Source organism: Anoplophora glabripennis, unplaced genomic scaffold, assembly GCF_000390285.2.
Source record: "Anoplophora glabripennis isolate ALB-LARVAE unplaced genomic scaffold, Agla_2.0 scaffold45, whole genome shotgun sequence".
In the NCBI taxonomy this organism is placed as follows: domain Eukaryota; kingdom Metazoa; phylum Arthropoda; class Insecta; order Coleoptera; family Cerambycidae; genus Anoplophora; species Anoplophora glabripennis.
In genome coordinates this window covers 862,353-887,094 of record NW_019416437.1, presented here as the reverse complement: position 1 = coordinate 887,094, position 24,742 = coordinate 862,353, and the positions used below count along the sequence as shown (strand labels likewise).

Here is a 24,742-nt window from a genome sequence, read left to right as displayed (position 1 = left end):
CTTTTTTTTGTGGGGCTATTTGAAATCGCGTGTGTACACAAACAGACCAGGTGATTTGGAAGAACTTAAAAACCGTATTCGTTTTGAAATAAATCAAATCGACCCGGGAATGCTTGAACGAAGTGTAGACGGCGTTTACACACGCTTAGGACAATGCCAAATGGTACAGGGTGGGCAATTCGAACAATTTCGCTAGACTTACACAAACATTAGTGTAATTTTACTCGTTTGAAATGTAATTTTGTCAACTTTGTCCTTTTCGGAGCCATTAATAGTGTAAGTAGACAATTATCACTTATAAGAACTTAAGGTGCATTTTTCTAAAAAAAATTGTTATGTAAGACATCGAAATTTTCACACCGTTGTTTAGATAATTATCACTGTCATCAATTTCGAACGAAAAAAATATGCGTTGTCATTTAAAAAAAAATATTATGTCATCGCTGCCGTAAGTGGATTATCTAAAAAAAATTTTTTCCACATAACAAGGTGCCCTGGATCAAATAAAAATCGACGGGTCTCACCGTTTTTCGAAAAAAAAATTGTTTAACGAAAATATGAATTTTATGCAGAACTTTTTTACCACGCTGTATACTACAAAACGTATATTCTAATTTTCCGATAAAATGATGCGAAATATGTAGGTGAAAAATTCCAAATTCGAGTAGTGGGGATAGTTCCATCTTGTTCAAAGAAAGAACCCTTTTAGGGTTCTGATTGTTAAAATATTATATCTATTGATACAAATTTGGAAATATAAGAACTAAGTAAATCATCGAACTTTTAAAATGTAAAAATTTTGGCCCTTGGAGGGGAAATTTAAGAAATGTGCCAATAATAGTTCAAAGATATCAATGAAAAAAATACAGCACCGGGAAGAGGAGAAAAATAATTACCTTTACCTTTTTTCTATTAAGTTAAAAAATTACAACTGAAAAAGTTTCATTTTCCAATTAATCATATAAGATTTAGACGAATTTAGTTATGACTAACTAACTCCTTTCTATTTCTAATGTAGCAAACAAATCGGAGCTTTTTGTCTTCTTGCATGATATCCCTACAAGTATGATCTAAGTATAAGAAACACTGCATCAAATATTCAAAATATTTTATTTTTTTGCCCATAATTCAAAAAACTGGGAAAAACGGGAATTTGTTATGGCCAAATTCGCGGAAAACGCAAATTTCTATCTTTAATAATAATCGAGACACCGAAAATGGGATGCACTGTACGGCGTGTGCATGGAGCGGCAGATCTAGTGCGGCGGTTGAATACGCCGCCATATCGATCTGACTTCAGGACGCGATACATAATTCAATGGCGTGCAAGGATTCCTCTAAAATCATCTTATCGCAGGAATCGTGAATCCAAAAATCACTCCCACTTAACCCCTACCTTTTTCAGAATCATTCTTCGCGTGTACCGATTTTCAGAACAGAAATCGTAAACATTTTGTATGTATGTATGTATGTATGTATGTATGTATGTATGTATGTATGTATGTATGTATGTATGTCGGAGGAGTCGTGGAATTGTCTTCCACCACGGCACTTAGGCCTTATTAGGCCCCTTGTACACCCTCCTTCATTACTCGAGTACTTTTCTTCAAACCATCTTATTTACTACACGGATGGCTTGGTGGCAAAGTATCGTACAATTTATGTATGATAGCATGATCCTGAGTTACAGAGATTTCTTGCTCTGTTCTCATTACCATTTATCGGGGACCACACGCGTGCGGCAAATGTTGGGAGACCCAGGTCTCTTGGTAGACTGCCACAGCCACGTCCCCGAGCCTGCCTTAGGTCACCCATCCAAATTCCAGCCCACGTCCGTGATGCTTGACTCGGCAGATCGAAATCCACCGGCCAAGACAGGCGGTCTCCTATCGTAAACATTTATTCTCCTTTCAATGCATTTTAAGAACAAAGCGAAATAATTATAAACATGACAAAGATTTAATCTTCATAGTTTTTTGAAAATAATGTATGATTATATTTCATTGTAACACGTACACAGTCATTAGGAAACATGGTTAGCAGATATTTATGTTTCAAGAGCATGCGTTTATGAATAGGCGCGTGAATAGCTTGAGGCTTTTCTACAATAACCGTAAGTATTATTACACCCATGATACATACACGGAAGATTGGTTTCTCATTTTTTTTTCAAAGAAATTGCCCGAAAAATTTAATAGGCAACTATTCATCAGGTATTTTCTGATTTTTCGATAGTTTTGTATATTTAATTTCACATTACCGCGTAGCTTGACGTAATTTGTGAAAGTGCGAGCATTAGAACGATTTTTCTAACAAGTGTTTTTATAACACGTTCCTAACAAGATTTTTCTTCATTTATTTGGTTATTCTGCCACCTATGAGGAAAACTAAATAATAAAATACTCTAAAAGGATCACATCACTATACAGTATGTCTACGGTTGGAGTGAATAAAACGAAAAACGTTTTATTTTACATTTTACGGGAAAAAGGACTACTGCCTGTATTTAAAATGAAGTCGCCATGGAGAAAGTTAGCGACTAATCTCAACGTCAGGCATTATTTTTCGCATTATTTTTACTTTAACGTAATGCTTATTAAAAATATAGGTAAATAATTTATTGTTAACAACCGCCACTTTTAACTTATGTACCTACTACATACATTGAATATATCTATATGTATATGTATAAATAAACCATGTCTAAAATGTTTAGGAGAAATGTTGCAACAGCGTTAAATTTCCATTTTTTTCTACATTCATTTTATCTAGTGACAGTGGTTTACTTAAGTGTTATACAAGACGAGTAATAAACAAACAAATTTATTTGCAGTTGTTGAGGAATCAGATATTTTAAATTAAAAAGTAAATAACCTACTCTGCTTCTTGAAACAATTATGTTATGTTACGTGAATATTTCGTTAAATGTTGTAATATTGCTGTTAATGTGTGTCACACCATGGTAGTACCATAATCTATATCAGTGACATGAATTAATGTATATTTGTTATAACACTTCTATAAGTTTGTTGACATTCTTCCAAAATAAGCTGTCCTTGAAGTACGAGTACCTACTANAGGTCACCCATCCAAATTCCAGCCCACGTCCGTGATGCTTGACTCGGCAGATCGAAATCCACCGGCCAAGACAGGCGGTCTCCTATCGTAAACATTTATTCTCCTTTCAATGCATTTTAAGAACAAAGCAAAATAATTATAAACATGACAAAGATTTAATCTTCATAGTTTTTTGAAAATAATGTATGATTATATTTCATTGTAACACGTACACAGTCATTAGGAAACATGGTTAGCAGATATTTATGTTTCAAGAGCATGCGTTTATGAATAGGCGCGTGAATAGCTTGAGGCTTTTCTACAATAACCGTAAGTATTATTACACCCATGATACATACACGGAAGATTGGTTTCTCATTTTTTTTTCAAAGAAATTGCCCGAAAAATTTAATAGGCAACTATTCATCAGGTATTTTCTGATTTTTCGATAGTTTTGTATATTTAATTTCACATTACCGCGTAGCTTGACGTAATTTGTGAAAGTGCGAGCATTAGAACGATTTTTCTTCATTTATTTGGTTATTCTGCCACCTATGAGGAAAACTAAATAATAAAATACTCTAAAAGGATCACATCACTATACAGTATGTCTACGGTTGGAGTGAATAAAACGAAAAACGTTTTATTTTACATTTTACGGGAAAAAGGACTACTGCCTGTATTTAAAATGAAGTCGCCATGGAGAAAGTTAGCGACTAATCTCAACGTCAGGCATTATTTTTCGCATTATTTTTACTTTAACGTAATGCTTATTAAAAATATAGGTAAATAATTTATTGTTAACAACCGCCACTTTTAACTTATGTACCTACTACATACATTGAATATATCTATATGTATATGTATAAATAAACCATGTCTAAAATGTTTAGGAGAAATGTGGCAACAGCGTTAAATTTCCATTTTTTTCTACATTCATTTTATCTAGTGACAGTGGTTTACTTAAGTGTTATACAAGACGAGTAATAAACAAATTTATTTGCAGTTGTTGAGGAATTAGATATTTTAAATTAAAAAGTAAATAACCTACTCTGCTTCTTGAAACAATTATGTTATGTTACGTGAATATTTCGTTAAATGTTGTAATATTGCTGTTAATGTGTGTCACACCATGGTAGTACCATAATCTATATCAGTGACATGAATTAATGTATATTTGTTGTAACACTTCTATAAGTTTGTTGTTATTCTTCCAAAATAAGCTGTCCTTGAAGTACGAGTACCTACTAAGTAATAACCGAGGTAATAACTAAAGGTACAATTTTGCAACTTGTAATTATGTTATTGTAAACGTGAAAAATGTGTAAAACTATGTGTAAATGTACTGTAATTTTTGATTGAAAATGTTATTCCAAAAAATTTTAATCAGTTTTTCTTAAAATGTCACGGAAAAGCAAAAGCGACTCTGTAAACTAAAGCCTATATTTTTATTTTTGATCACTATAATTTTACAGCATTATAAGAAAATTGCAGAATAACACCATAAATTTCGTTTGATATTTGATATACATACCTACTCGCCATTTAGCCACTTCGACAATCTAACACTTATTTTTTTTAATTTTTTATCAATTTTTTGTTCGAATCGTACGCCATTGTTATCAATTTGGACATGTTACTACAGAAATCTGAAGTAACTCGTATCAGTCTCTCTATTACTAAATAAAAGGAGAACAGTGGTGTAAGACTATAGTTAAACTTCCTATTTATCATAACACAGCTAACCGCCAAATTCGCATTTTTTTTTAATTGCACATATGTTGCCTGGAGTACTGCAGCTTGCATGTCGCGAAAGACACATATAGACCAATGTTCGCTGCAAACAATAATAGGTCTATAAGTGTCTTTCGCGACATGCAAGCTGCAGTACTCTAGGCGACGCGACATATGTGCAATATTAGGTACCTACACAGATTTCGGCTGTCCCGTCTATGACGGTAAGCACCGTATGCAAAAAGTACGGTCCTTACAAGAACAGATCAATGAATATCGTCCATGGTCTCTTCCACCTAACGTCTAGAAAACTTGTCCATAAAGTACACTTAACACCCAGTCGCAGATGAACAGTGGGCATATTTATACTCATGCTTTTAAATATTACAAAAAATCCTAAAGGTTTCGACAAATTAACGTTATTTTCATAATTTGCGTTATCTGCGGAATTTAATTAAACGCTATACGTAACTACCTTGCCAGGACGACCGTAAAACAAATACTCTGGCTCTAATTATGGCGTGTCTCCCTGACCTTACGGAGCGAAAAATAAAATATATAGTTTGGTTTCGTAATAGTTAATTTTTGTTTCGGCAAGGACGTCATTGCGAAGGCAATCCCGTGGTTATAACAAACGCTACTAATTTAAATAGCACGATTTGTAGGATGTGATTATTCTGGCATCACTATAAAAACGTAACATTTACATTAGTATAAGTACATTTCTTTATGCCAGGGTCTGCCAAATGTACTACTAAATAATGAGCAATTAAAAACATTTTAAATTATGTAAAATGTAAACTGTAGCAACATTAACAGGTGTAGTATTTTTTTGGGACATTTTATTGAACCATAATGAAAATAAGACCTAGAAGAACCGACCCGACCCGACGACGCGACGTCTGTATTTAGCAATTCCAAAGAAGAGGCCCATTCAAAATATGTGTTATTTCAAATTGGCCTTCAGTGATTTCATGTAGATATTCTGTCTATACAAGTGACGTTGCGAAAAACTTTCAGGGATCATTTCTCTCGATCAAACAAGAAGAAAGATAAAAAGTAACTTTTTTCCTATAGGTAACGACTTCTTGAAAAGTATTATCTAAGGTTGGGTATTACAATTATTCAAGAAGCACAGCAGCGAGTTTCACTTAAAATTTTAATAAAAACGAAGCAGTGGCATCGAAATTGGGCGAAGTCTGAGGCGTTTCAACCACCAGTAACAAAATTATATCACTTTACGGAAGTCCAACACAATTTTGATGATTTTTTTAAATATTTTCTGATGTCGTCACCTCATTTGGACGTCCCGATCGTTCGGCATCATCAGTGTCCGTATGGCCCCGTATAAACGCAGCAAATCACCGACAAGGCGACAAACGATTGTTTTTGCAGATTCCCTATAACACATTTCAAACCACTGCTGAGCTTGATCGATATTTCTGTCCATCAAAAAAAAAGTGTTTAATCAACATATAAAATTCGATTTTGTCCACTGTTTTGAAAATGTTAAAAGTAGCGTCACTAAAACTTCAATATCTCGATAAATATTGGTCGAAATGACATGAAATTTTGACACGTTTCTTTTGAAGGTAGTACAGAGCCTTCATAAATGTTTACAAGCCACGTGACCGCCGAGCTTAGGCAACCCTGCACGACTGGTACCGGTAACGAAAAATTCTTAAACCTTGTCGTCGCCAATATTAATGATCCGTTTACAATGAACAGTAACAAATCGTTACGCCAACGCTCGAGATAATGCGATCGCTCATTGATTGAAAAGAATCTCGTAAAAAATTATATCAATCACAACTGCTTAAAGAGAATGTTGTTTTAATGAAATCTTGGTACAGTTATATTGAGCCACTGGGCAATAAATCTCAGTAGTTGACAAATTCCCCAGCAGTGCAGTGCAGCAATGCGGAATTGGGTGCGATTCAGGTAATTTTAATTTATTATAGGCACCTTTTATTAATCATATAATTTTTTACCTTTAGCAGAAAACTTTTTTAGGGACGCCTATGAAAGTCAGTAAATTTTATTGCCAGGCGTTTTTTTACATGTTCAACTGACTTTGGAAAGAGTATACTATCTAATACAAATATGGATTTTCGATTTGCAACGCTATCTGTGGGTTAGTCCTGGGACTTTTTGATCGAGGTGCTAAGTGCAGTAATCCACTACTTTTTTATAGTATTAAAATAAACTTATTACGGATTCCGAAATCAGTGCAATCCAGTCGGTACAAATCCCGGGTCGGAAAATGAATTTTATTAAAATTCAAGTGGAAATGTGATCCTTTTGCCTCTCAATATGTTTCTTTTTAATTTAGCGTACGTACCGATTTGCGTTCAGTTTTTTTCCTTAGTTTAAATTGATTTATTTTACACTACTTAAACCCCACAGAGGTTCCCTAATTTCGACGGTAATATTTTTTTCTTTTCAAATTGTAGATGAAAAAATGTTAACTTTGTTTTCTTGTTTCGATAGACGAATGAGCCTAGTTTTCTGTACGTGATACTGGCATTTTTTTTTCTCTTTTAGAAAGAGGCCACTGTTTATTGATGTCACAATACATCTCTTTCTGAAGAAATTTAGTTATAAATTAAAATGAGTTTTGAATTGACATTAAGGCCTGTACTGCAGAAATGTGACCTGCTAATTTGGTCATACACGTCGCCAAAATTTAAATTTGAAAAATATTAAAATTTAACAATTCATATGTCTACGTTCGGTAATATAAATATCACGATACACGTAATCTTTATATATAAACCGTTTATTTGCACATAAATAAGCTCTAGATAAGTTTATAATTGCAATATACTTTATATAGGTACATCACACCTACATAAATACAATTAATATATAAAAATGTTTCCGTTTTGATTTGTAATTTAGAATTATTAAGAATATACTATTTTTATTAAAACATTGGTTTGAAATGCTTTAATTATTAATTATAGTTCAAAATCTAGGTCAGAGAATTTCTATAAAAAAATTCGGCGCCGTTCTTAATTTTCTTGTCAAATATTTACATTTTTAAAGATTAAATAATCCGCAACTTCGCGTTTTAACAAGCAGTGAAGGAACATCAAGTGCTTTACGTGGGTATAGACTGTAAAAAAATTATATTTCTCAATAAATTACGTAAATTGAAATTGTGAGCACAATTAATTATTATTACAAAACATTTACTAGAATTTAGAATATGCATTTATGTATTGTAACAGTGGCGTATCTAAATTATTGACATGACGGGATTGCCAATAAAATTAATTAAAGCACGGCAGAAATCAATCAGATGTAGAGAATTATAGAAAAAATCTTCTTGGCATCTTATTTGCTATTATCTGCGTCACAAAGAATATATTTGATCTTCTAGTTATATCTCACATTGATTTTTATTAAGTCTAGTACAGATCTATATACATATAAAAAACATGAATAAAAGCTGTTTACAAATTGTTGAAAAACCTTTTGCAAATATTTATATAAAAACAATTATACAAATGCATCCGAGTTTTGTTTTCCATCGAGGATGAAAAATAAAAGTTTTAAACACAAACACAGACAAATTCAGGCATTGCTATTCTAAATTTTATATTTTGTATGGACATAAATAGACCAAATTTTTTAATAAAATTTTTATTTCAACACTCAAAAGTTTTTTGACTGCTGCACGATAATTTGTTTGAAATGTCAATTAAATTGAATCGAATAAAAAATCAATCGTCCGAACCTGAACTATACTCCACTAGGCCATTCGACATTTTTAACGTTTCGAATCCGTACCGTGTGAACGGGCAGACAAATTATCTTCCCATATGCGCGACAATGGAATAGAGGAAACAAATATTTACAGTATGCAAAATATTCATAAGCCAACTACAACAGATAACCTTCAAGACCGATTACCATATTATAACTCGGACAACCTTTGTTGTTCAGGCTAGAATTTATTAAAATCATGAATTGGAAACGAGCGTAAAAGTTGTGTGGCAATTTTTCAACAAAAAAGTCGACTGGATGAGATAAAGCTTCATATATCCTCCACGTGCTGGTGAATTCACAAAAAAATTGGATGATGCGTAAATATATGAAACGCTTGGGATCATTCGAACTGGATAAAGGTGTGGGTCCTATTTTTATAGGGTTTATTATAGTTTTTACTAAAAAAAATTATAAATGACAGGGCAACTTTCAAAATTTTTCGACTTAATAAAGTACAGGGTGTTTCTCAAATATGGTGTCAAACTGAAACAGCCCAATTGTAATTAAAAAAAAAAAAATGTATACTGCCTAGAACACATTTTTATTAAATATCCCCATAGTGACTGAAAATGAAATTCTGTATTGATTTTTAGATTATCCAGTGGAGGAAAAATTGTTCGTCACTTTACAGAAAAATAAAATTTTCGAAAAACATCTTAACATACATAAAAAATGTAGGTAGGTATTCTTGTTCCAAGTCGATCACTTCTGAGAAAATTGGCCATAAACTTTTTATGCATTTTTGAAGAAAAACATAAAAAAAATAAATGACTAAAAAAATTAAGAAAATCAACGAAAATTAGATAGATTCCTATAGATAAAAATTTATTTTTTTTTTAATTTAAAATTCTAGAGCTTAAAGTATGGAAATGTATTACTTTTTAACATAAAATGTTATATTTTTAAATTTTTAAGTAGTTATTAATTTTCAAAATTAAAGTTTAATAAAAAAACATTTTATTAAAAATTTCCAATCGAATATTTCTTAGCTCAAGAAAATTGTTGTACTTTTTCGAATTTCTAGTTGGGGGGGCAGCTACAATTAACCAGTAGCTATTCTAATAGAATATGAATTTATTAGTAATTCGCGTGAATGAACTTGCTTAACAATTAAATTGAGAGGACATAAACGTAAATTTTTTAAATTTGTTAACATTGTTATTTATTACTATACATCGATCTGTATCTAAGTACATCAGATTTAAACTTCTGCATTTTTCCAACAATTAGCTGTACATACACATATTTTATAATATAAAATGATAGTAACAGTCGCGATGTTAAAGCTATGTTTAATTATAACTACTAGTTAAGAGGGATATTACAATCTTTTTACATCCAGAATCAGTTTTACGTATTTGACAGAAATATACCTAGTATTTTTTTTTAAATTGTGTTAGTGGATGTATTCACTTATTAACTTTACTTAACTTCTCGAAATACTTTTATTTATAATAAACAGTAAAATTTACTGAAACTTTAGAAACCTATTCTAAAAATCAAAACATTGTAATGTTTCCCTGAAAAAAAAAAATGCAATGAAAAACTTACCATGTTAATAAAGACTGATTACTAAACAGTGAGCTGGAACTCTTACATTGAAATGGTCAGCATAACGTATTTCTTCCTCTTCTATAAATAAAACTTAAAATAGTAAATTCGAATTTGCAATTTTTACAAAAATTTATTACTGCAAAATTACATTCATTCAAGTAAGTACTTCAACTTCATACAAAAATGAAAAATTAATTAATAATACTAAATATGTATGTATGCTTTATATTCGACTCTACATATACTAGATACTTGTTCTCTTCATTAAAAATACGATATTTTCGTATAAATAAAACAAATAGAAACCGTTCAAACTGGCGAGATTGTACAAAAAAGTTTCTAGCGAACAAATCTTAGACGAAATTTTAGGGCATTTTGTTGAGAAATAAATCATTTGGAAATGGTTCAAGAAGGTGACCCCGTTTCTAAAACAGTTCTTAAATATTTTTTGCTTTGTTAAATATATATTATCATCACATTTCCGGGTTCTGCAGTTAAAAATATTAAAGTTATTATAATCATAGAAAATTATATTGTAGTGTTCAGACCTGTCAACAATACTATTTTTAAACCAGTTTCACTTATTTTTTAGTACCTATTTAAATAAATATCAATGTCATTTCAAATCATTGACAAAACTCTTTTAACAATTATGTATAGAAAATAGGAAAGAAATTTATTTGTGAAATTTAATGCAACTCAGTTTTCAAATCACCAACATTTATAAAAAAAAACCTTCAATATGTTGTAACACTTCAGCAAAATTTAAAAAAATACCTATGCCTAAATACGGTGATTCAAAATAGTTTTAAGTTTTTAATAGTTTTTATATGTAAATTTTTATAATACTTTATGGGAGAATTCAATTCTTTAAAATTTAAAAACGCATTGTCGCATTTACTTTGAAATACCTACTCTTAACATTTAAAATTTAATTTCAAATCATTGTGGTATTCTTCCTCCAAGTAGAAAAATTTCCGTAGTGGCGAAACAAGATGAAGTGCAACAATACCTACATTCTACTTTACTGCAATGTTTTGTTAACAACTAAATAGGTCAACCTCAACGACTATTACGTCTTAATCTAAACGGCAACTTCAACTTTTGCAATCAAATATTTATACACCATTATTTTAAATGCCACAAGATAATAGATATTTTGCAACTGTCCAATAAAACTATGCAAACTAAAGCACCTGCTTGCCACATAGTTCTAATTATTAAAAGTTCCCGAGAAAGTTCCATTACATTGAACAGTGGAGTGTTGATTGTAATGAAGACATTGTGTGTGGTTAACCTATTTCTGACCACAGAGTGTAAATTTTAAATGAACCGAGATAATTTTTAATGATCGTTGTAATAAAATAATTAGGTGTAAAGAACAATAAGACGCCATTTACTTTTCATTAGCACTACTTAAGCTTATCTTTGATTTATAAAATGAAAAAGTCATGTCAAGTATATGCTACGAGCAACCCTTTTTTCGAAGTTATTTTATAATGCTATGGATATCTCAAAATAAAACAGATACATATCTATAAAAGCAACTATTTTGAATAGGTGTACATTTACCACTAGGTATTTGAATAATTTAGAAATCAAGGAACGTTTCTGCAGCATCTTGCTCGTTTATTTTCAAGATTAAGTTTATCTCTTTAACATTAAGGCTTGTGCATTTAATACAATCAATGTCCATATTCCAATATTTAAAATGAATTTAAAATCCAAGAAAACATAGTGCGTCACGTAGGTAAGTACTCAACACAACACGAATTATTTGAAAAAAATCAGCATTAACAATATTAATTTTAATACTACCAAATTGTTTCAGGCGTTAGTTATATGTATTTCATTATTTAAAGAAACAATTTTCAAGCGGTGTCGTTTAGTAATTACAGCAAAATGTATGCTCCATTATTACAATAAACAAAAACGGATTCTTTAGATACTACATTAAAGAAAATGGCGTCGGGAATTTCTAAATCAATTCTTTGAACATTTTTCAGAAATAATTTGCTCTACTAATAACTATTTACTTCATCTTAGTAGATATAATATTTAACCATTATTGATTACTTACCAGTTCAAAAGTATATCCAAAAATCATTAAAAAAAAATCAAAAATGGACAGGGCAATCCAGAACGACTACACAATCGACAAAAGTACACTGACAGCCACAAACCACGTGATCACTGATCTGGATATCAAAAATACAGGTTTCTGTTGGTGGTTGCTTATGTTCACGTTTCAGAACAATACTTGGTGCGTACTCTATGAGAGAATTAACGTACTATCAATTTTATGAATACCACCACCAGTTGTACTACTACCACCCACTGAAAAGTGAAAGAAAAGAAGCAAAGGAAATTAGTTTTAAAAATACCTATAGTGGGTGATTTTCTCCTTGTTTGTTAATGTGTATATTTTAAATCAAAATTTAAAAAATAATGACGTTAATTCTTAGGTGTTACAATTAATCGCTATGGATCGCCTTCCAGATGAAATTGTCATAAAAATTTTAAGCCTTTTACCTACTTCTGACTTATTTCAGTTTCTGAATATATATGATAAATATTCTTATTTTTTAAAGGAAAGGCGTGTTATTGAGTAAGTACTTCCATTAAACGTATCGTGATCGTGAATACAGCACAGTCTATTAATAGTTCGTTATTTAAAATTTAAATAGGTATGTACATACCTACCTACCTACAGAAGTGAATTGTATAATTATTGATGCTGCCATAGTTTGTCAATAAATAAATGTAAACTTGTAAATTATTACCTATATGATCAAAAATTATTCAGCAAAATTTAACAGCTAACTTTAATTTATTTAATTTAACAGGGTACCTAATGAAGTTTTTACACTACATTGACAACATTCCCTAAAAACTATTCTTAAACAATTTTTTACTTAAAAATAATAGGTAGGTACTGAGATGACATATTTTCTCATTATCTTTTTAAACAATCACAACATTTCATTGTTGTAATTTGATTTAATATTTAATATTCCTTAATATACTGCAAGCTTGTCTATTCGAAATAGAGTTTTTGGCTACTTATAGCTGAAATTTATCGCCATCTGAAGTAACAAAGTAGGTTGGTATGATAAAAGTTCCCAAAATAAAGTTTAAGTTACGTTAAAGAAAAGTACCTTTCAAGTTCGGATATATCTCGGAATTTTACCTAATTTTTCAAAAATAGTTTTGCAATAATTAAAGTTCTTCGAAATTAATTAGATTTTTCAAGTAGACTGTTGTCTACATAGAGTTTCTACATTATTGTTTTGTGGTTTGTACCACCGAAAAATTTTTTTGAATCCTTACACACCTACAATATGTGAAGAGCGATGTCTTTTATAAGCAGAATTAAAGTTATACCTATGCATACACTACACATGATTTTTTTCAGAATTTAATTTTTTTTATTTTTTCGAAAAATTGGATCGGGAAACATTTTTAAGTTTTAATTTTGTAACAGAAGGCCAAATATCACATTCACCAGGTGGCCCAAAAGTGCTGCGCTGGTCCGAAACTGATATGATATAAATAAATTGTCCAAATTTAATTGTTAAAAATTTGATGCAAATACATTATTTTGTTTTAGAGCTTTAAATTTCAAATTTATATGCCAATTTAGTGATTTCCAAATAACGCCATATATATTAAATAAAATAGGATACAAATACATAAAAGTGCTAAACATAGATTATTTATATTGGATATCTCTCCAGGATATTAGACAATTGCTTTCAAAGCTTCATCTTCTCGAAGAATTTTATGCCATCGACACTAAAATTGGTGTTAGAGAAAAGGATATTTTATTATATAGCCAGGTTAGTCAGTACCTATGTAAAATATTAATTGTTGCGGATTTATAATTTAACTTATCATGATACAAATTAACAAAATAACACTTTTTCTCTCTCTCAAAATGATGTACCTACTAAAAATCTGGTATGTTTATTATCGTCAGTACTTTTTTCTACAATACATATTAGCTTTGTTCCTAGGAGAATCCAAAACAGTTTCCAACAGTCAGACGCATGCGCATATGGATGTAATGCTTACATAAGGTTCAAAATTCATTGTTTCGAATCAAATGCGATTGCGTCGGGCTGTTGGAAACTGTTTCAATGCACTAGGAACAAAGCTATTACATTCTAATAACCTAATATAAATATTTTATTATGTTGGTACTAACCTTATTGATGTTGTAAACATGGGCGTATCTAGAATTTTTGGTTTGGGTGGCCCCAGGGCTGCTGCTAGCACGTAATCAACTACCAACATAATATTTCAAATCCTAAGCACTCTTTCATTTGATTCTAAACGAAAAATGGCGCAGTCAGCGACCGGTATAAGAAAGTGAAAAAGATGATATTATTGGGTCTTTTACTAGGGTGGGCACCGCCCTTTCTGGGGTGCATGGGTCGTGCACACCCCTGCTCCCCCCCAGCTACGCCCATGGTTGTAAATATTTACATAGGTATTCTTTTTTATAAATACGTGAATATATACTTTTCATTTTAATTATAATCTTTCACTTTCACTTTTCAGTTGAAAAAAATATCAGTGTCTGCTGAACCCAACCAATTAGAAAACAATATGACGACAGATTTTTATTACAATTGTTTATATTCACTACAAAAGTTATGCCTGAAATTTAGTTTAAAAAAGAATAATTTTGAGGAGCTCTATATATTTTTAAGCGCACTGAAAAAACTGACTGACTTATGGGTATATATATACATATTTAGAATGAGTACATACATTTTTAAACAAACAAATGATTGTAATTGTAGATATATGATAATGATGAAGATTATGCAATAAATTATGAAAGGATTGTTGTGAATCTTCCTACTTTAAATAAGCTTGTTATTAAATCTCGAAGAGCGTTGCCAATTTTAGACCTAAGCTGTTGGGGACTTAATAAACTTTTTCAAAGCAAGCGGTATGAATTCGCTGAAGAAATTATTTTTGGTAAGTTTGAAGCCTTGACTATATACACTATACACTATATACACTGTTATAGTCAAAGGTTTGAAGTCAAAATGAAGTCGTGTTCAAACACGTACTTATTATTTATTTCAGAAAGGGTATCTTTAGTTGATAGGGAATACCAAGACTATTGCACTGAAAGTCCAATAGAAAGATGTTGGGAAACTTTAAAATCGCTTCATTGCGATGTGCCGTGGGGACCTAATGATGCTGAGGTAATTAATTCTTTTGATGGGTTTATGGATTTTTTTTATTTATAAATTGTTGAAAAGTGGTTGCTTTATATTTTCTACATGTACAAATGTTTTGTTTTTGTCATGTTTTTTATTAAATATACATGCATTAAATTGCATTGTTATTATGATGTTGATTTTCAACTTCTCACTGCTAGAAATGTTAGAATCATGGATCACGTGTGGAATTTGGAAACGCTGAGTGGTAGTTAGAATTGTGGACTCTTTGGGTAGTTAATATGAATAACTGTATAAGTAGTTAATATGAATCAACGAGTTCCACGTTCCACAGCTGATTATTTTGAAGTGAGGTTAGATTATGATTTCAGAATTCAGATTTATGGATTATGGGAATGAAAAGTAATTATTTTATTAGAAGTTCTTGATATTTATGAAAGCATACCTAAATTTTCATTATGGATGGCCTTCCCATTGAAGTTGTTATCAAAATATTAAGTTATTTAAACAGTTACGACTTGATGCAATTCTGTAACTCATTTGAAAACTATAGTTATATTTTACAGGAGAAGGATGTAATTCGGTGAGTTATTCTTATAAATGTATTAGGTGCATTAGGTAACTCTCGCTCCTATACTCGACTGCAACAAGAGACAATTTGTAGGACGATATGATCTTTTCGTGAGCCGTGAAGCGCCCCTTCTTTTATCAAATAGGGATATTTTCTATGAGATTTGTTCTTATTTTTTAAGGTAAATTTTTATTTAGAAAAACTTCACTGAAAATCGGGAATTTTCTATGGGAAGTAGTTTATCCAATATTTATTCGAAGATAGAGATAAATGTCAGAGATATATACGAATTTTAGTTTTTTTTGGTGCGTTTTCCAGGCCGTTGCGATTACGGTGGGTTATTATTTTGCCATTAGGCATCGGCTCAGATCCTTCAAGACGATATGGTGAACAATTTGATTTGAACATTTTGAAATTACACATGGACACCTGAATGTGACATGATCTAACTGATTATGGTACAACTGGACGCATATAAGATACAGCTACTTTTATTTTTAGAATAGTAGATTTTTCTGGAAAATTTGGGACCCAAAACATCCATCTCTGTAAATATATTTCCACAAATTTGAACTGCAACTATATAAAGGTTTTAAATATTAGTTACATATACTGGATACCTAGTCAAGATCTGAGACGATTAATAAAAAAGTTAGAAAACCTTGAAATTCTGTATGCTATCAGTACAAAGTTAGGAATAAAAGATAAGGATATTGCTGAATATACTAAAGTGAGTTGCTTTCAAATATGCTTGTCTTTTTAAATTATTTTATTTTTTACTTTTAACATAATTTTGTTAACTATATCAATAGGTTTATTTTGATTTTGGTGGCGAATGGTTCTGGAGCAGTTCAAATTAGTTGTTCATTTTATTCATAATAACTACTAAGTGGACATATTCACTAGTGATGGGCAGAATCGAGTATTTTTAAGAATCGAAAACTCGGTTCTCGAATACTTTTATGAATCGAATGATTATCCGAGAACCGACTGCCGGACGGAAAACTAAACGTAGGCGTTCAATCGTTGAATGATCAGCGGGGGATTTACAGTTTTATGTAGAATTATTTATCTCATATGATATTTGCCGAGTAGCCTTGCAAATATTGAGAACCGTTCATTTCCAACATTTCCAATCGATGCGAGAACTAAAAGTATTTGAGAACGAGAACTTTTAAGAATCGAGAACCACTCGATTTTTCCTTCTAGATCTCCCATCACTAATCTTCACACTATAGTTAGGCAACTATTTTGGACTGTTTTAGGACTGTCTAAAGCCAGAACCAAAACAAGCCTAGTTTTTCTTTATACAACAATTTACATATATTGTTTTTTTCAACTCCTTTTGGTGTATATATTCTAGTTAAAAAAACTTGCTATTTCTGTTGAGGATAATCAATTTGATCATTCAACTGTGATTGCGAGTAAAAATTTAAAAAATTTAAAGTCATTATGTTTGAAAGTTGAACAAAAAATGGAAGAATATAATGGAATATATCTTTTCTTTCGAGATCTTAAACAATTAGAGGAACTATGGGTAATGTATTTTGACTGAAACTAGACTATTTCTTTGTAACCTAATTTTTTACAGATTTTTGACGAAGTTGAAAGTACTTGCCGCATTAATTATGGCCAAATTGCTGTGTTATTAAATAATTTAAAGAAGTTTGTTATTAAATCAAAAACTGTTTTACCTTATTATGACTTCGGTTACACAGGTCTTATTAAAGTATTTGAATGCAAGAGAAGGGAATCTGCAACTGAATTAGTATATGGTAATATTACGTAGTTCTCTTTATCTTATTGTTTCATTTACAATCTGATATACCCAATTCTGGCATTACAAAATGATTATGATTTGATAATTTTAGAAAAGGTTGTAGCTAAATCTGAGGGAATGAAACCTTCTATCTTTGAACCAGCAGAAAACGACTACGAAAGATCTTGGCAAATTTTTCAAAATCTTCACAAAGATATATCTTATGGGCCTAAGGAAAGTCAAGTATGTTTTTTATTGTATTTGGATTTCCTTAATTTACTATTAGATAACATCTAATAAAATATGAATTTTCACGTCTTTACAATGTTTTTGTGAACACAAAGATTCAATGGCTTTGTTACAGTCCGTACAATATTTGTTGAGATAGAATTCCAAGAAAATTATCAAAACTACTGTCACAATTTACTGCGGTAGGGTCGTACCTTGTTTTCCGCCAATGTCTTTCTACCTCGAGTGTTGAATGTGGGCGGCAGGGGCATGCCTTGAAATTTTCCGCCTGTCTTTCTATCTCAGGTGTCTAATGCGGTTAATTCCAAGAAAGTGACGCAGGGGTCTTCTTGGAATTCTATCTTAACAAATATCGTATGGACTACTTTAGTAACCACTTTTCTCATATTTTGCTCAATACTTCACATCCTTTATAAATTTGATTTTACATTTTTAGATAATTTATTTAACAAAGTCCATAAAAGAGGTGTATTTTGAAGATTTAAATTTCTGTCACACCATTATTTTATGCAATTCTAAATATATAGATGCTGCATTAAAAATTCTATCATTCAAAAATTCTTCCAAGTTAAAAAGGCTAAGTTTTAGATCTTGCCTGTTTCAAAGTAAGTATATTTTTATAAATTAATAAAGCTGATAAAAGCTTTTTTTTTGTAAAATTAAATATCTAAAATTACAAATACAACTTGTTTTAGATCACACAGGGAATATAAAAGAGGAACTTACTTCTGGTTTCAAAAGGTCAAGAAAAGGAGTTCAGGTTAATTCTGCATTTCACCCTTTTCAAACTGCTGCGAATAACTTAAAAAATTTGAGGGAACTGGAAATTTTAACATGTCCAGGGTATGTCAATAACTTTAGGTTTTACAAATTTCATGTGGTATTAACTTTCAGATGTACATCAGGAGCAGTAATATCGGCATTTCCATTAATAGGGATATTCCAATATTTAGAAAAATTAGTTCTCGAAATACCTCTTTTGTTGGATGGTTCTTTTTTAAAAGAGGTTTGTTGTATCCTCCCTCTTACAATATTCAAGATTGCTGGATGAATTCCAGTAAATAACCAAGAAAATGAATCTGTATAATTTGTAGTTCAACCAAATCAGTATATAAAGTGTTTTTTTGGGTTGTGGTTAACACGAACATAAATCTGAACAGAGCAAAATTTTCAAATTACATTATTTCAGAAATCTAAAAAATAATGGATAAACCATTTGAAATAATTCAAATATATCCCTGTGAACAATCTTATAATACCCAATTCAATACAAGTAGCTGAAAAGTGAAAGTCCAACAAAGTATTTAGGAAATAATTACCTACTTCATAATAATGGGATGTTGAATAAGTTCTTGCTATTTTTTCCTGAAAATTAATGCTTTATTTAAAAAAATTTGTAAAAATCATGTCAGTGAAAGTATTGTCCATCTTCATAAGAATGGAAGAGCTGCTCAGTGCTGATAACACAGGCCAACATTTTTTAGAACCAGAAACCGAACCTAGTGTACCCGAAGGATTTTGGTGCGCTGATTATGAATCCGAACTCAGAATTGGCTCATCACCCTAGGTTCTCGAGATATTCTAACCTAAGAGTGCAAAAATCGCAGTTTTTCACTATATTCAGGGTCAGATTACGTGAATTAATTTTTTTTCTAAAATCGCGTCAAGCCATCTCAAAGTACCGCTCTTATCCTTCTAAATGCACTGATTTTTATGAAAATTTTTTTTTTTCATGGAGATATGATAGATCGAAGTTTAGTACTTCAGCGATTTCGTTACAACATGGAAATAAATCAAATTTATCCAAAAACGAGATATAAAGTATAAAAAGTATAGAACGAACTCTTGAGTTGCTGAATTTGAAAACACCGATGGACCTGCTCCATAACCTCAATATTTCAAGATTTTCTAACCCAAAATTGCGAAAACACTACTAAATGAAGCAGATACTTATGTATACACACTGATACATTCTGATGCTAATCTCACGAGAGGTTCACCATATNCTCGGCTTCCAATTCTTGAAGAGTTAGAGCACGATGACGCTCGTAATTTTCACTCCACATGGTTTATTACACTTTCCGATATTTTTAAACGTACTGATTTTACACTAAGTTATTATAGGTTATCATCAAAAGATGCTCTAAATTGCAACTGGCATGAACAAGCCTGTGCACGTCGGCCGACAGCGCGTGTTGTTACACCCCACTACTTTCGGTCAAATTTTTATCCTATTACGCCGTTGATGCGAAAACGCAACTTTAAGTTTTAGCGGTTGTAACTTTTTTGATAATAAAAGTGTCATATATTTTTTTAATTTATAGTAACAAGCGATAATTCCTTCGAAATATGTCAACACTACAAAGATGTATATTATGAAATAAAATAGTTAGCAGCTTTGCTGTATTAGACTGACAAAACCCCAAAACTATGCAAACTTTGAAAGTGCAAAATAAACAAAAAACTTCACTTATTTTTTATGAAAAACATAATCTGCTATAAATAAATGTAAGCAAATATTAAATAACAAAATTCATAAAAAATATACTTCTCTGATTTTTGTGAAAAAAATTATAAATAAAACGTTGCGTTTTCGCAACAACAGCGTTTAATGGGTTAATGCGATTTTAGAAAAAAAAATTAATTCATCTGACCAAGAATATAGCAAAAAAACGTGATTTTTGCACTTTTAGATTAGAATATCTCGAGAACCGAGGGTGATGGGCCATTTCTGAGCTCGAATTCACAATCAGCGCACCGAAAATCCTTTGGGTACACTAGATCCGGTCTCTGGTTCTGGACTTTCGTAAAATTTTGTCGGCCTGTGTAATTGGAAGGGGCAGTGTCTCGTGTATATGACGGATGGGGTAGGACTCCCCATTTAAGCATTTTCACTGGTATTGCAATATGTGGCCGAGCATTGTCATGCTGTCAGTCACTTTGTCATGTCTCTGCTTGTATAGTGGCCGTTTTTCATTCAATGCTCGGCTCAAACGCACAGTTGTAGTCGATAGTGAATCCCGTGATGGTTCCATTTGGTGTGAGCAGCTCGTAATAAACTACATCCAGCTGATCCCACCAAATGCAAAGCAGAAGTTTGGAACTTTGTATAAATTGCTGTGCCAACGATGTTGTGCATGGCCAGACTTGACCCATAATTTTCTTAGTACACTTAGGACTATTGTAGCGTATCCATTTTTCATCTCCAGTTATGATACGATGCAAACAAAATTTTCTTTTCTGCCATTGAAGCAGCTGTTCACAAGTGCTAAGACATCTTTTGGCTTCAACTCGTATGGCACCCAATGTCCTTGTTTTTGTTCCTTAATGCTTTTTAACGTTTCGAAACGGTTGTGTGATCATCAATTTTGTAAGTTCAGCTAGCGTCTGACATCAGTCTTCATGAAGTAATGCCTACAACTCTTCACCTTCAAACTGTTTTGGTGTGCCAGAGCCTTTTTTATCTTCAAAATCATTATTTTTGAAGCATCTAAACCAATTTCTGCATGTTGTTTGTGACAGAGTATGGTTACCGTTAAGTCTCAACAGGAATTTTGTGCGCTTCAACTGCAGATTTCTTTTGAGTAGTGTACATACAGAGTGTCGCGCTTAAATGTGATACAAGCCTGTAGCTTCTTTGTTTTTCGACCGATTTCAAAATTTTTTTTTTTAGAATGTACAATAAAAAAAACTAACTGTAATGCTGCTGTTTTTATTAATGCAATTCACGGCCAACTAGGACACGTTTTTTTGACGTCAAAACAGCTAATTGGTATCAGCGATTTTTTTTCCAAAAAACAGATTATGTATTCTCATTCAGCATCCCTTAAAATGTGTTATCACCAAGTTTCATCAAATTCGATGCATCTTCAGACGAGCACTAGTTGGCCGTGTATTGCATTAATAAAAAACAGTATCACAGTCAGATAGAGTTTTCTTTACCATACATTTCATAAAATTTTTTGTTAAATCGGCCAAAAAATAAAGTTACACTCTTGTATTACATTTCCCGACATCATAGAGTGCTCGCCTGAAGTTGTATTGATTTTGATGAAACTTGGTGGTAAGACGTTTTAAGGGATGCTGAATGAGAATACGGCATCTGTTTTTTGGAAAAAAAATCGCTAATACCAAACAGCTGTTTTGATGTCAGGAAAACGCGTCCTAGTTGGCCGTGAATTGCATTAATAAAAACAGCAGTATGACAGTTAGTTTTTTTCCCAAATAAAAATTTTTGAAATCAGCCAAAAAATAAAGAAGTTACAGGCTTGTAGCATATTTAAGCACGATGCCCTGTACACTGAATTTCAAGCTTGCTTATAGTACTTCTTGATAGGTGCGTTACCATCTTAAACTACACGCTTGCAGTTCTAGTAACGCCATCTGTTGGAAAACAACGAGAACTTATTCAACGTCCCATTATATTTTTTCCCTATTTGGGTATTCTTAAGCGTGAGGTTTACACGGAAAATTTTGTGTAGAAGATTGAAGTGAACGCAGTTGAAGAATTACATAACCATCAAAAATACCATGGAAATAATCAGGCAGAAAGCTTGCTTCTAACACCATGCATGGATGCACCGAGAGATAGTATGTGTGAATGAAAGTAATGATATTTTCTTTGCTTCCGAGTTTTCAAAACAATGTTTTTACTTTTAGTTCTGTTCTACAACTAGCTCAGTATATGACAGTTTTTAGGTCCGAATTCTTTTAATAGTAAGTAGAAAATTGCTCAAGAAACAAAAGTTACATAGTGCCGATGTGTGCTTTCACCTTGAGGGTGAATGCCACCCCTTCTCGGGGGTGGCATGGAAGGCATCCATTTTAATCACAAATATCAATAGAGGGATGAATTATAAGCAAAAAATGCTCTATAACATTTTTCCAAAAAATAATATTTTCTGTGTTATTTGCAATTGAAAATGTTGATTTTTCATCTAAAAAGTGCATATTTTTCAACCATTTTTGATAAATAACTCAAAAACCTTGCGTTTTATCGAAAAACCTATATGAAGCAAAATAAAGCTTTTGAAATAACGAATCGATTTATTTTTTGTTGTTACGGTAGATGTAATAATAACCGAGTTATCACTCTCTAAAGGTGATTGTTTATTTTTCGGAAAGTAAAATCGAACCTTTTACGGTAAAATAATGGCGTAATAATAATTTTTCGAAGAAAATTGATATAACCTTTTTTAAAGTGCTTGGACAGAACTTTAAATGCGTTTTGAAAAAATTTCGTAGCTCAAAAACTCGCGGTTTTGAAGAAACGAATAGTTGATTTGTAGCTCTTGCAATTCCCTGTAAATTGCTTTTTGGAGCAATGAAAGATATTAAAAATTAAAAAAGTTGTGAAAAAACGAATTGTATTATTCAGTGAAAATTGTCGGATTGTGTAAATGGCTTAATTTCCGATAGTTTCCGAGGCGTAATACACGCACAAACACACACACTAATTTTTATTTTCCCTTTCACTAATTACATAATTTAAGTTTCGAGTTTTAAGTAATCTCGTTGAATTTAGTAATGTATCGTTGGGTGTTTTGAAGCAGGTAAAAATTCTTCAATTCCTCATTAAGGATTGAAACGTTGCAATGAATCATCAGTAATATTATAAACAAGAGACGAGTCTTTCATTCATTATAAATGCTATGAAGATGTGAAAAAAATGTTTTGCTTTATTTTCTGCAATAAGGGTGGTTTTTAAGGGTTGAAACGTTGCAATAAATAATGTATTAATTCATAAACAGTAAAAAATATTCAATTCTTCATTATTGCTCCATCAAAACATTTCAGAACCACGAAAACAAATTTTTGTTTTTTTTCCTCATAAGTGGATTTTAGGGGTTGAAATGTTGCTACAAATCAAAAATTATTATTCAAAACATAAAAGAATGCTTATTCTATTGACATATCACTTAAATCTATGGTTTTTTGCAAGAAGGGGTAGTTTTCACCCCCTAAAAACAATAAGCACACATTAACTTTTGTAAAAGAAGGGTGAAATGAGCTTACTCACCAATTTTCATGAAAATCGGTGTGTGTGTCAAGAATTCCGAGGTAGTGCCCTATTTTTACCGTTGTATACTGGACTAAACCTTCAACCAAAAGAACACCCTGTATACAAAATTGCATGTTTCCTAATTTTTGAACAATGTGTTTATTTACATTCCAGGTTTTCACAAAGTGTCAACATTTAGAATCATTATATTTATTTTGTAAGGGTCAAAATGTTAAATTTATTACGAATTTGTGCAAAAATTTGAAATATTCGCAGAATTTAAGACACTTTAGGTAATGTTCTTATAACACAAATTAGTAATTGTAATAAACAAACTTCTTTTTCCAGATTAGACCATAAAGAGGTTCCAATTACTAAGCTGTTGAATGGTTTCAATGAAATAGAGCTGAAAAAATTATTAAGAATTTTTGTAAAATGTGATAACTTACGGGGTGCCGACAATCAAGAGGAATCTTTTTCTATTTTCATGAAAAATAACCCCCAATTAATTTTTTGTGTTTTTGTTATTGATGGTAATACAAAAAAGCAGAACAGTGATCTCCAGCATACTATAAATAAATTTAAAAATGGTAACCCCGCTAAAGTTTTTTTCGTGAAAAAAGACGTTTCTTCTTTTAGTGGAGTTTTTCCTATGCCCACAGCTCACCATGACTTAATTTTTTATCGCACTAACGTTGCTGTGATTAATATTGACGAATTTTAAAATATTTTTGTCTAATTTGTTAATTTTTTTTTGAAGTTTTTAATAAATGTAAAAAAATTATAAAATTTTTCTATTCCAAATAAGTCCCCAAAAATTTCTGTTAGAAAACAGTTCATTCCTA

At 31.4% G+C, this 24,742-nt stretch overlaps 3 protein-coding genes across 5 annotated transcripts in view; 2 read left to right on the top strand and 1 right to left on the bottom strand.

The window, feature by feature from the left end:
- LOC108917109 (AN1-type zinc finger protein 6) overlaps nt 1-12,288 on the bottom strand; it is a 72,002-nt gene extending 59,714 nt beyond the window's left edge. Inside the window, exons 1-2 of the mRNA XM_018723551.2 lie at nt 12,200-12,288; nt 10,117-10,197 (exon numbers count right to left, since the gene is read on the bottom strand). The gene's annotated coding sequence lies outside the window, so the exon portion shown is untranslated. The remainder of the gene's footprint in view (nt 1-10,116; nt 10,198-12,199) is intronic.
- Nucleotides 12,289-13,886: 1,598 nt separating this feature from the next.
- LOC111691532 lies at nt 13,887-15,780 on the top strand. The gene is made up of 5 exons (XM_023454549.1): nt 13,887-13,958; nt 14,683-14,862; nt 14,928-15,108; nt 15,220-15,341; nt 15,689-15,780. The coding sequence occupies exons 2-5, from the start codon at nt 14,731-14,733 to the stop codon at nt 15,743-15,745; spliced, it is 492 nt and encodes a 163-aa protein (XP_023310317.1). The 5' UTR covers nt 13,887-13,958; nt 14,683-14,730; the 3' UTR covers nt 15,746-15,780.
- Nucleotides 15,677-24,673, top strand: LOC108917116. Of its 3 annotated transcripts, XM_018723565.1 has the most exons (11): nt 15,677-15,900; nt 16,390-16,618; nt 17,252-17,425; nt 17,480-17,663; nt 17,760-17,890; nt 18,333-18,501; nt 18,592-18,739; nt 18,791-18,902; nt 22,588-22,612; nt 24,072-24,190; nt 24,246-24,342. In XM_018723565.1, the coding sequence occupies exons 1-10, from the start codon at nt 15,776-15,778 to the stop codon at nt 24,116-24,118; spliced, it is 1,344 nt and encodes a 447-aa protein (XP_018579081.1). In that variant the 5' UTR covers nt 15,677-15,775; the 3' UTR covers nt 24,119-24,190; nt 24,246-24,342. The 3 variants fall into 3 exon arrangements, with proteins under 3 accessions (XP_018579081.1, XP_018579082.1, XP_018579079.1); XM_018723563.2 differs by lacking the exon at nt 22,588-22,612 and having other exon boundaries at nt 15,683-15,900; nt 24,246-24,673; XM_018723566.1 differs by lacking the exons at nt 22,588-22,612; nt 24,246-24,342 and having other exon boundaries at nt 18,791-18,953; nt 24,072-24,157.
- The last annotated feature ends 69 nt before the right edge of the window (nt 24,674-24,742 follow it).

What these genes read in the sequence shown, in the direction of transcription:
- LOC111691532 (XM_023454549.1), top strand. Translation starts at nt 14,731, where the DNA reads ATGACGACAGATTTTTATTACAATTGTTTATATTCACTACAAAAGTTA. An exon ending in AAAAACTGACTGACTTATGG is followed by an intron (nt 14,863 to 14,927) that starts GTATATATATAC and finishes TTGTAATTGTAG; the next exon opens with ATATATGATAATGATGAAGA. An exon ending in CGCTGAAGAAATTATTTTTG is followed by an intron (nt 15,109 to 15,219) that starts GTAAGTTTGAAG and finishes TATTTATTTCAG; the next exon opens with AAAGGGTATCTTTAGTTGAT.
- LOC108917116 (XM_018723563.2), top strand. Translation starts at nt 15,776, where the DNA reads ATGGATGGCCTTCCCATTGAAGTTGTTATCAAAATATTAAGTTATTTA. An exon ending in AACAATTAGAGGAACTATGG is followed by an intron (nt 17,426 to 17,479) that starts GTAATGTATTTT and finishes AATTTTTTACAG; the next exon opens with ATTTTTGACGAAGTTGAAAG. An exon ending in TAGATCTTGCCTGTTTCAAA is followed by an intron (nt 18,502 to 18,591) that starts GTAAGTATATTT and finishes AACTTGTTTTAG; the next exon opens with ATCACACAGGGAATATAAAA.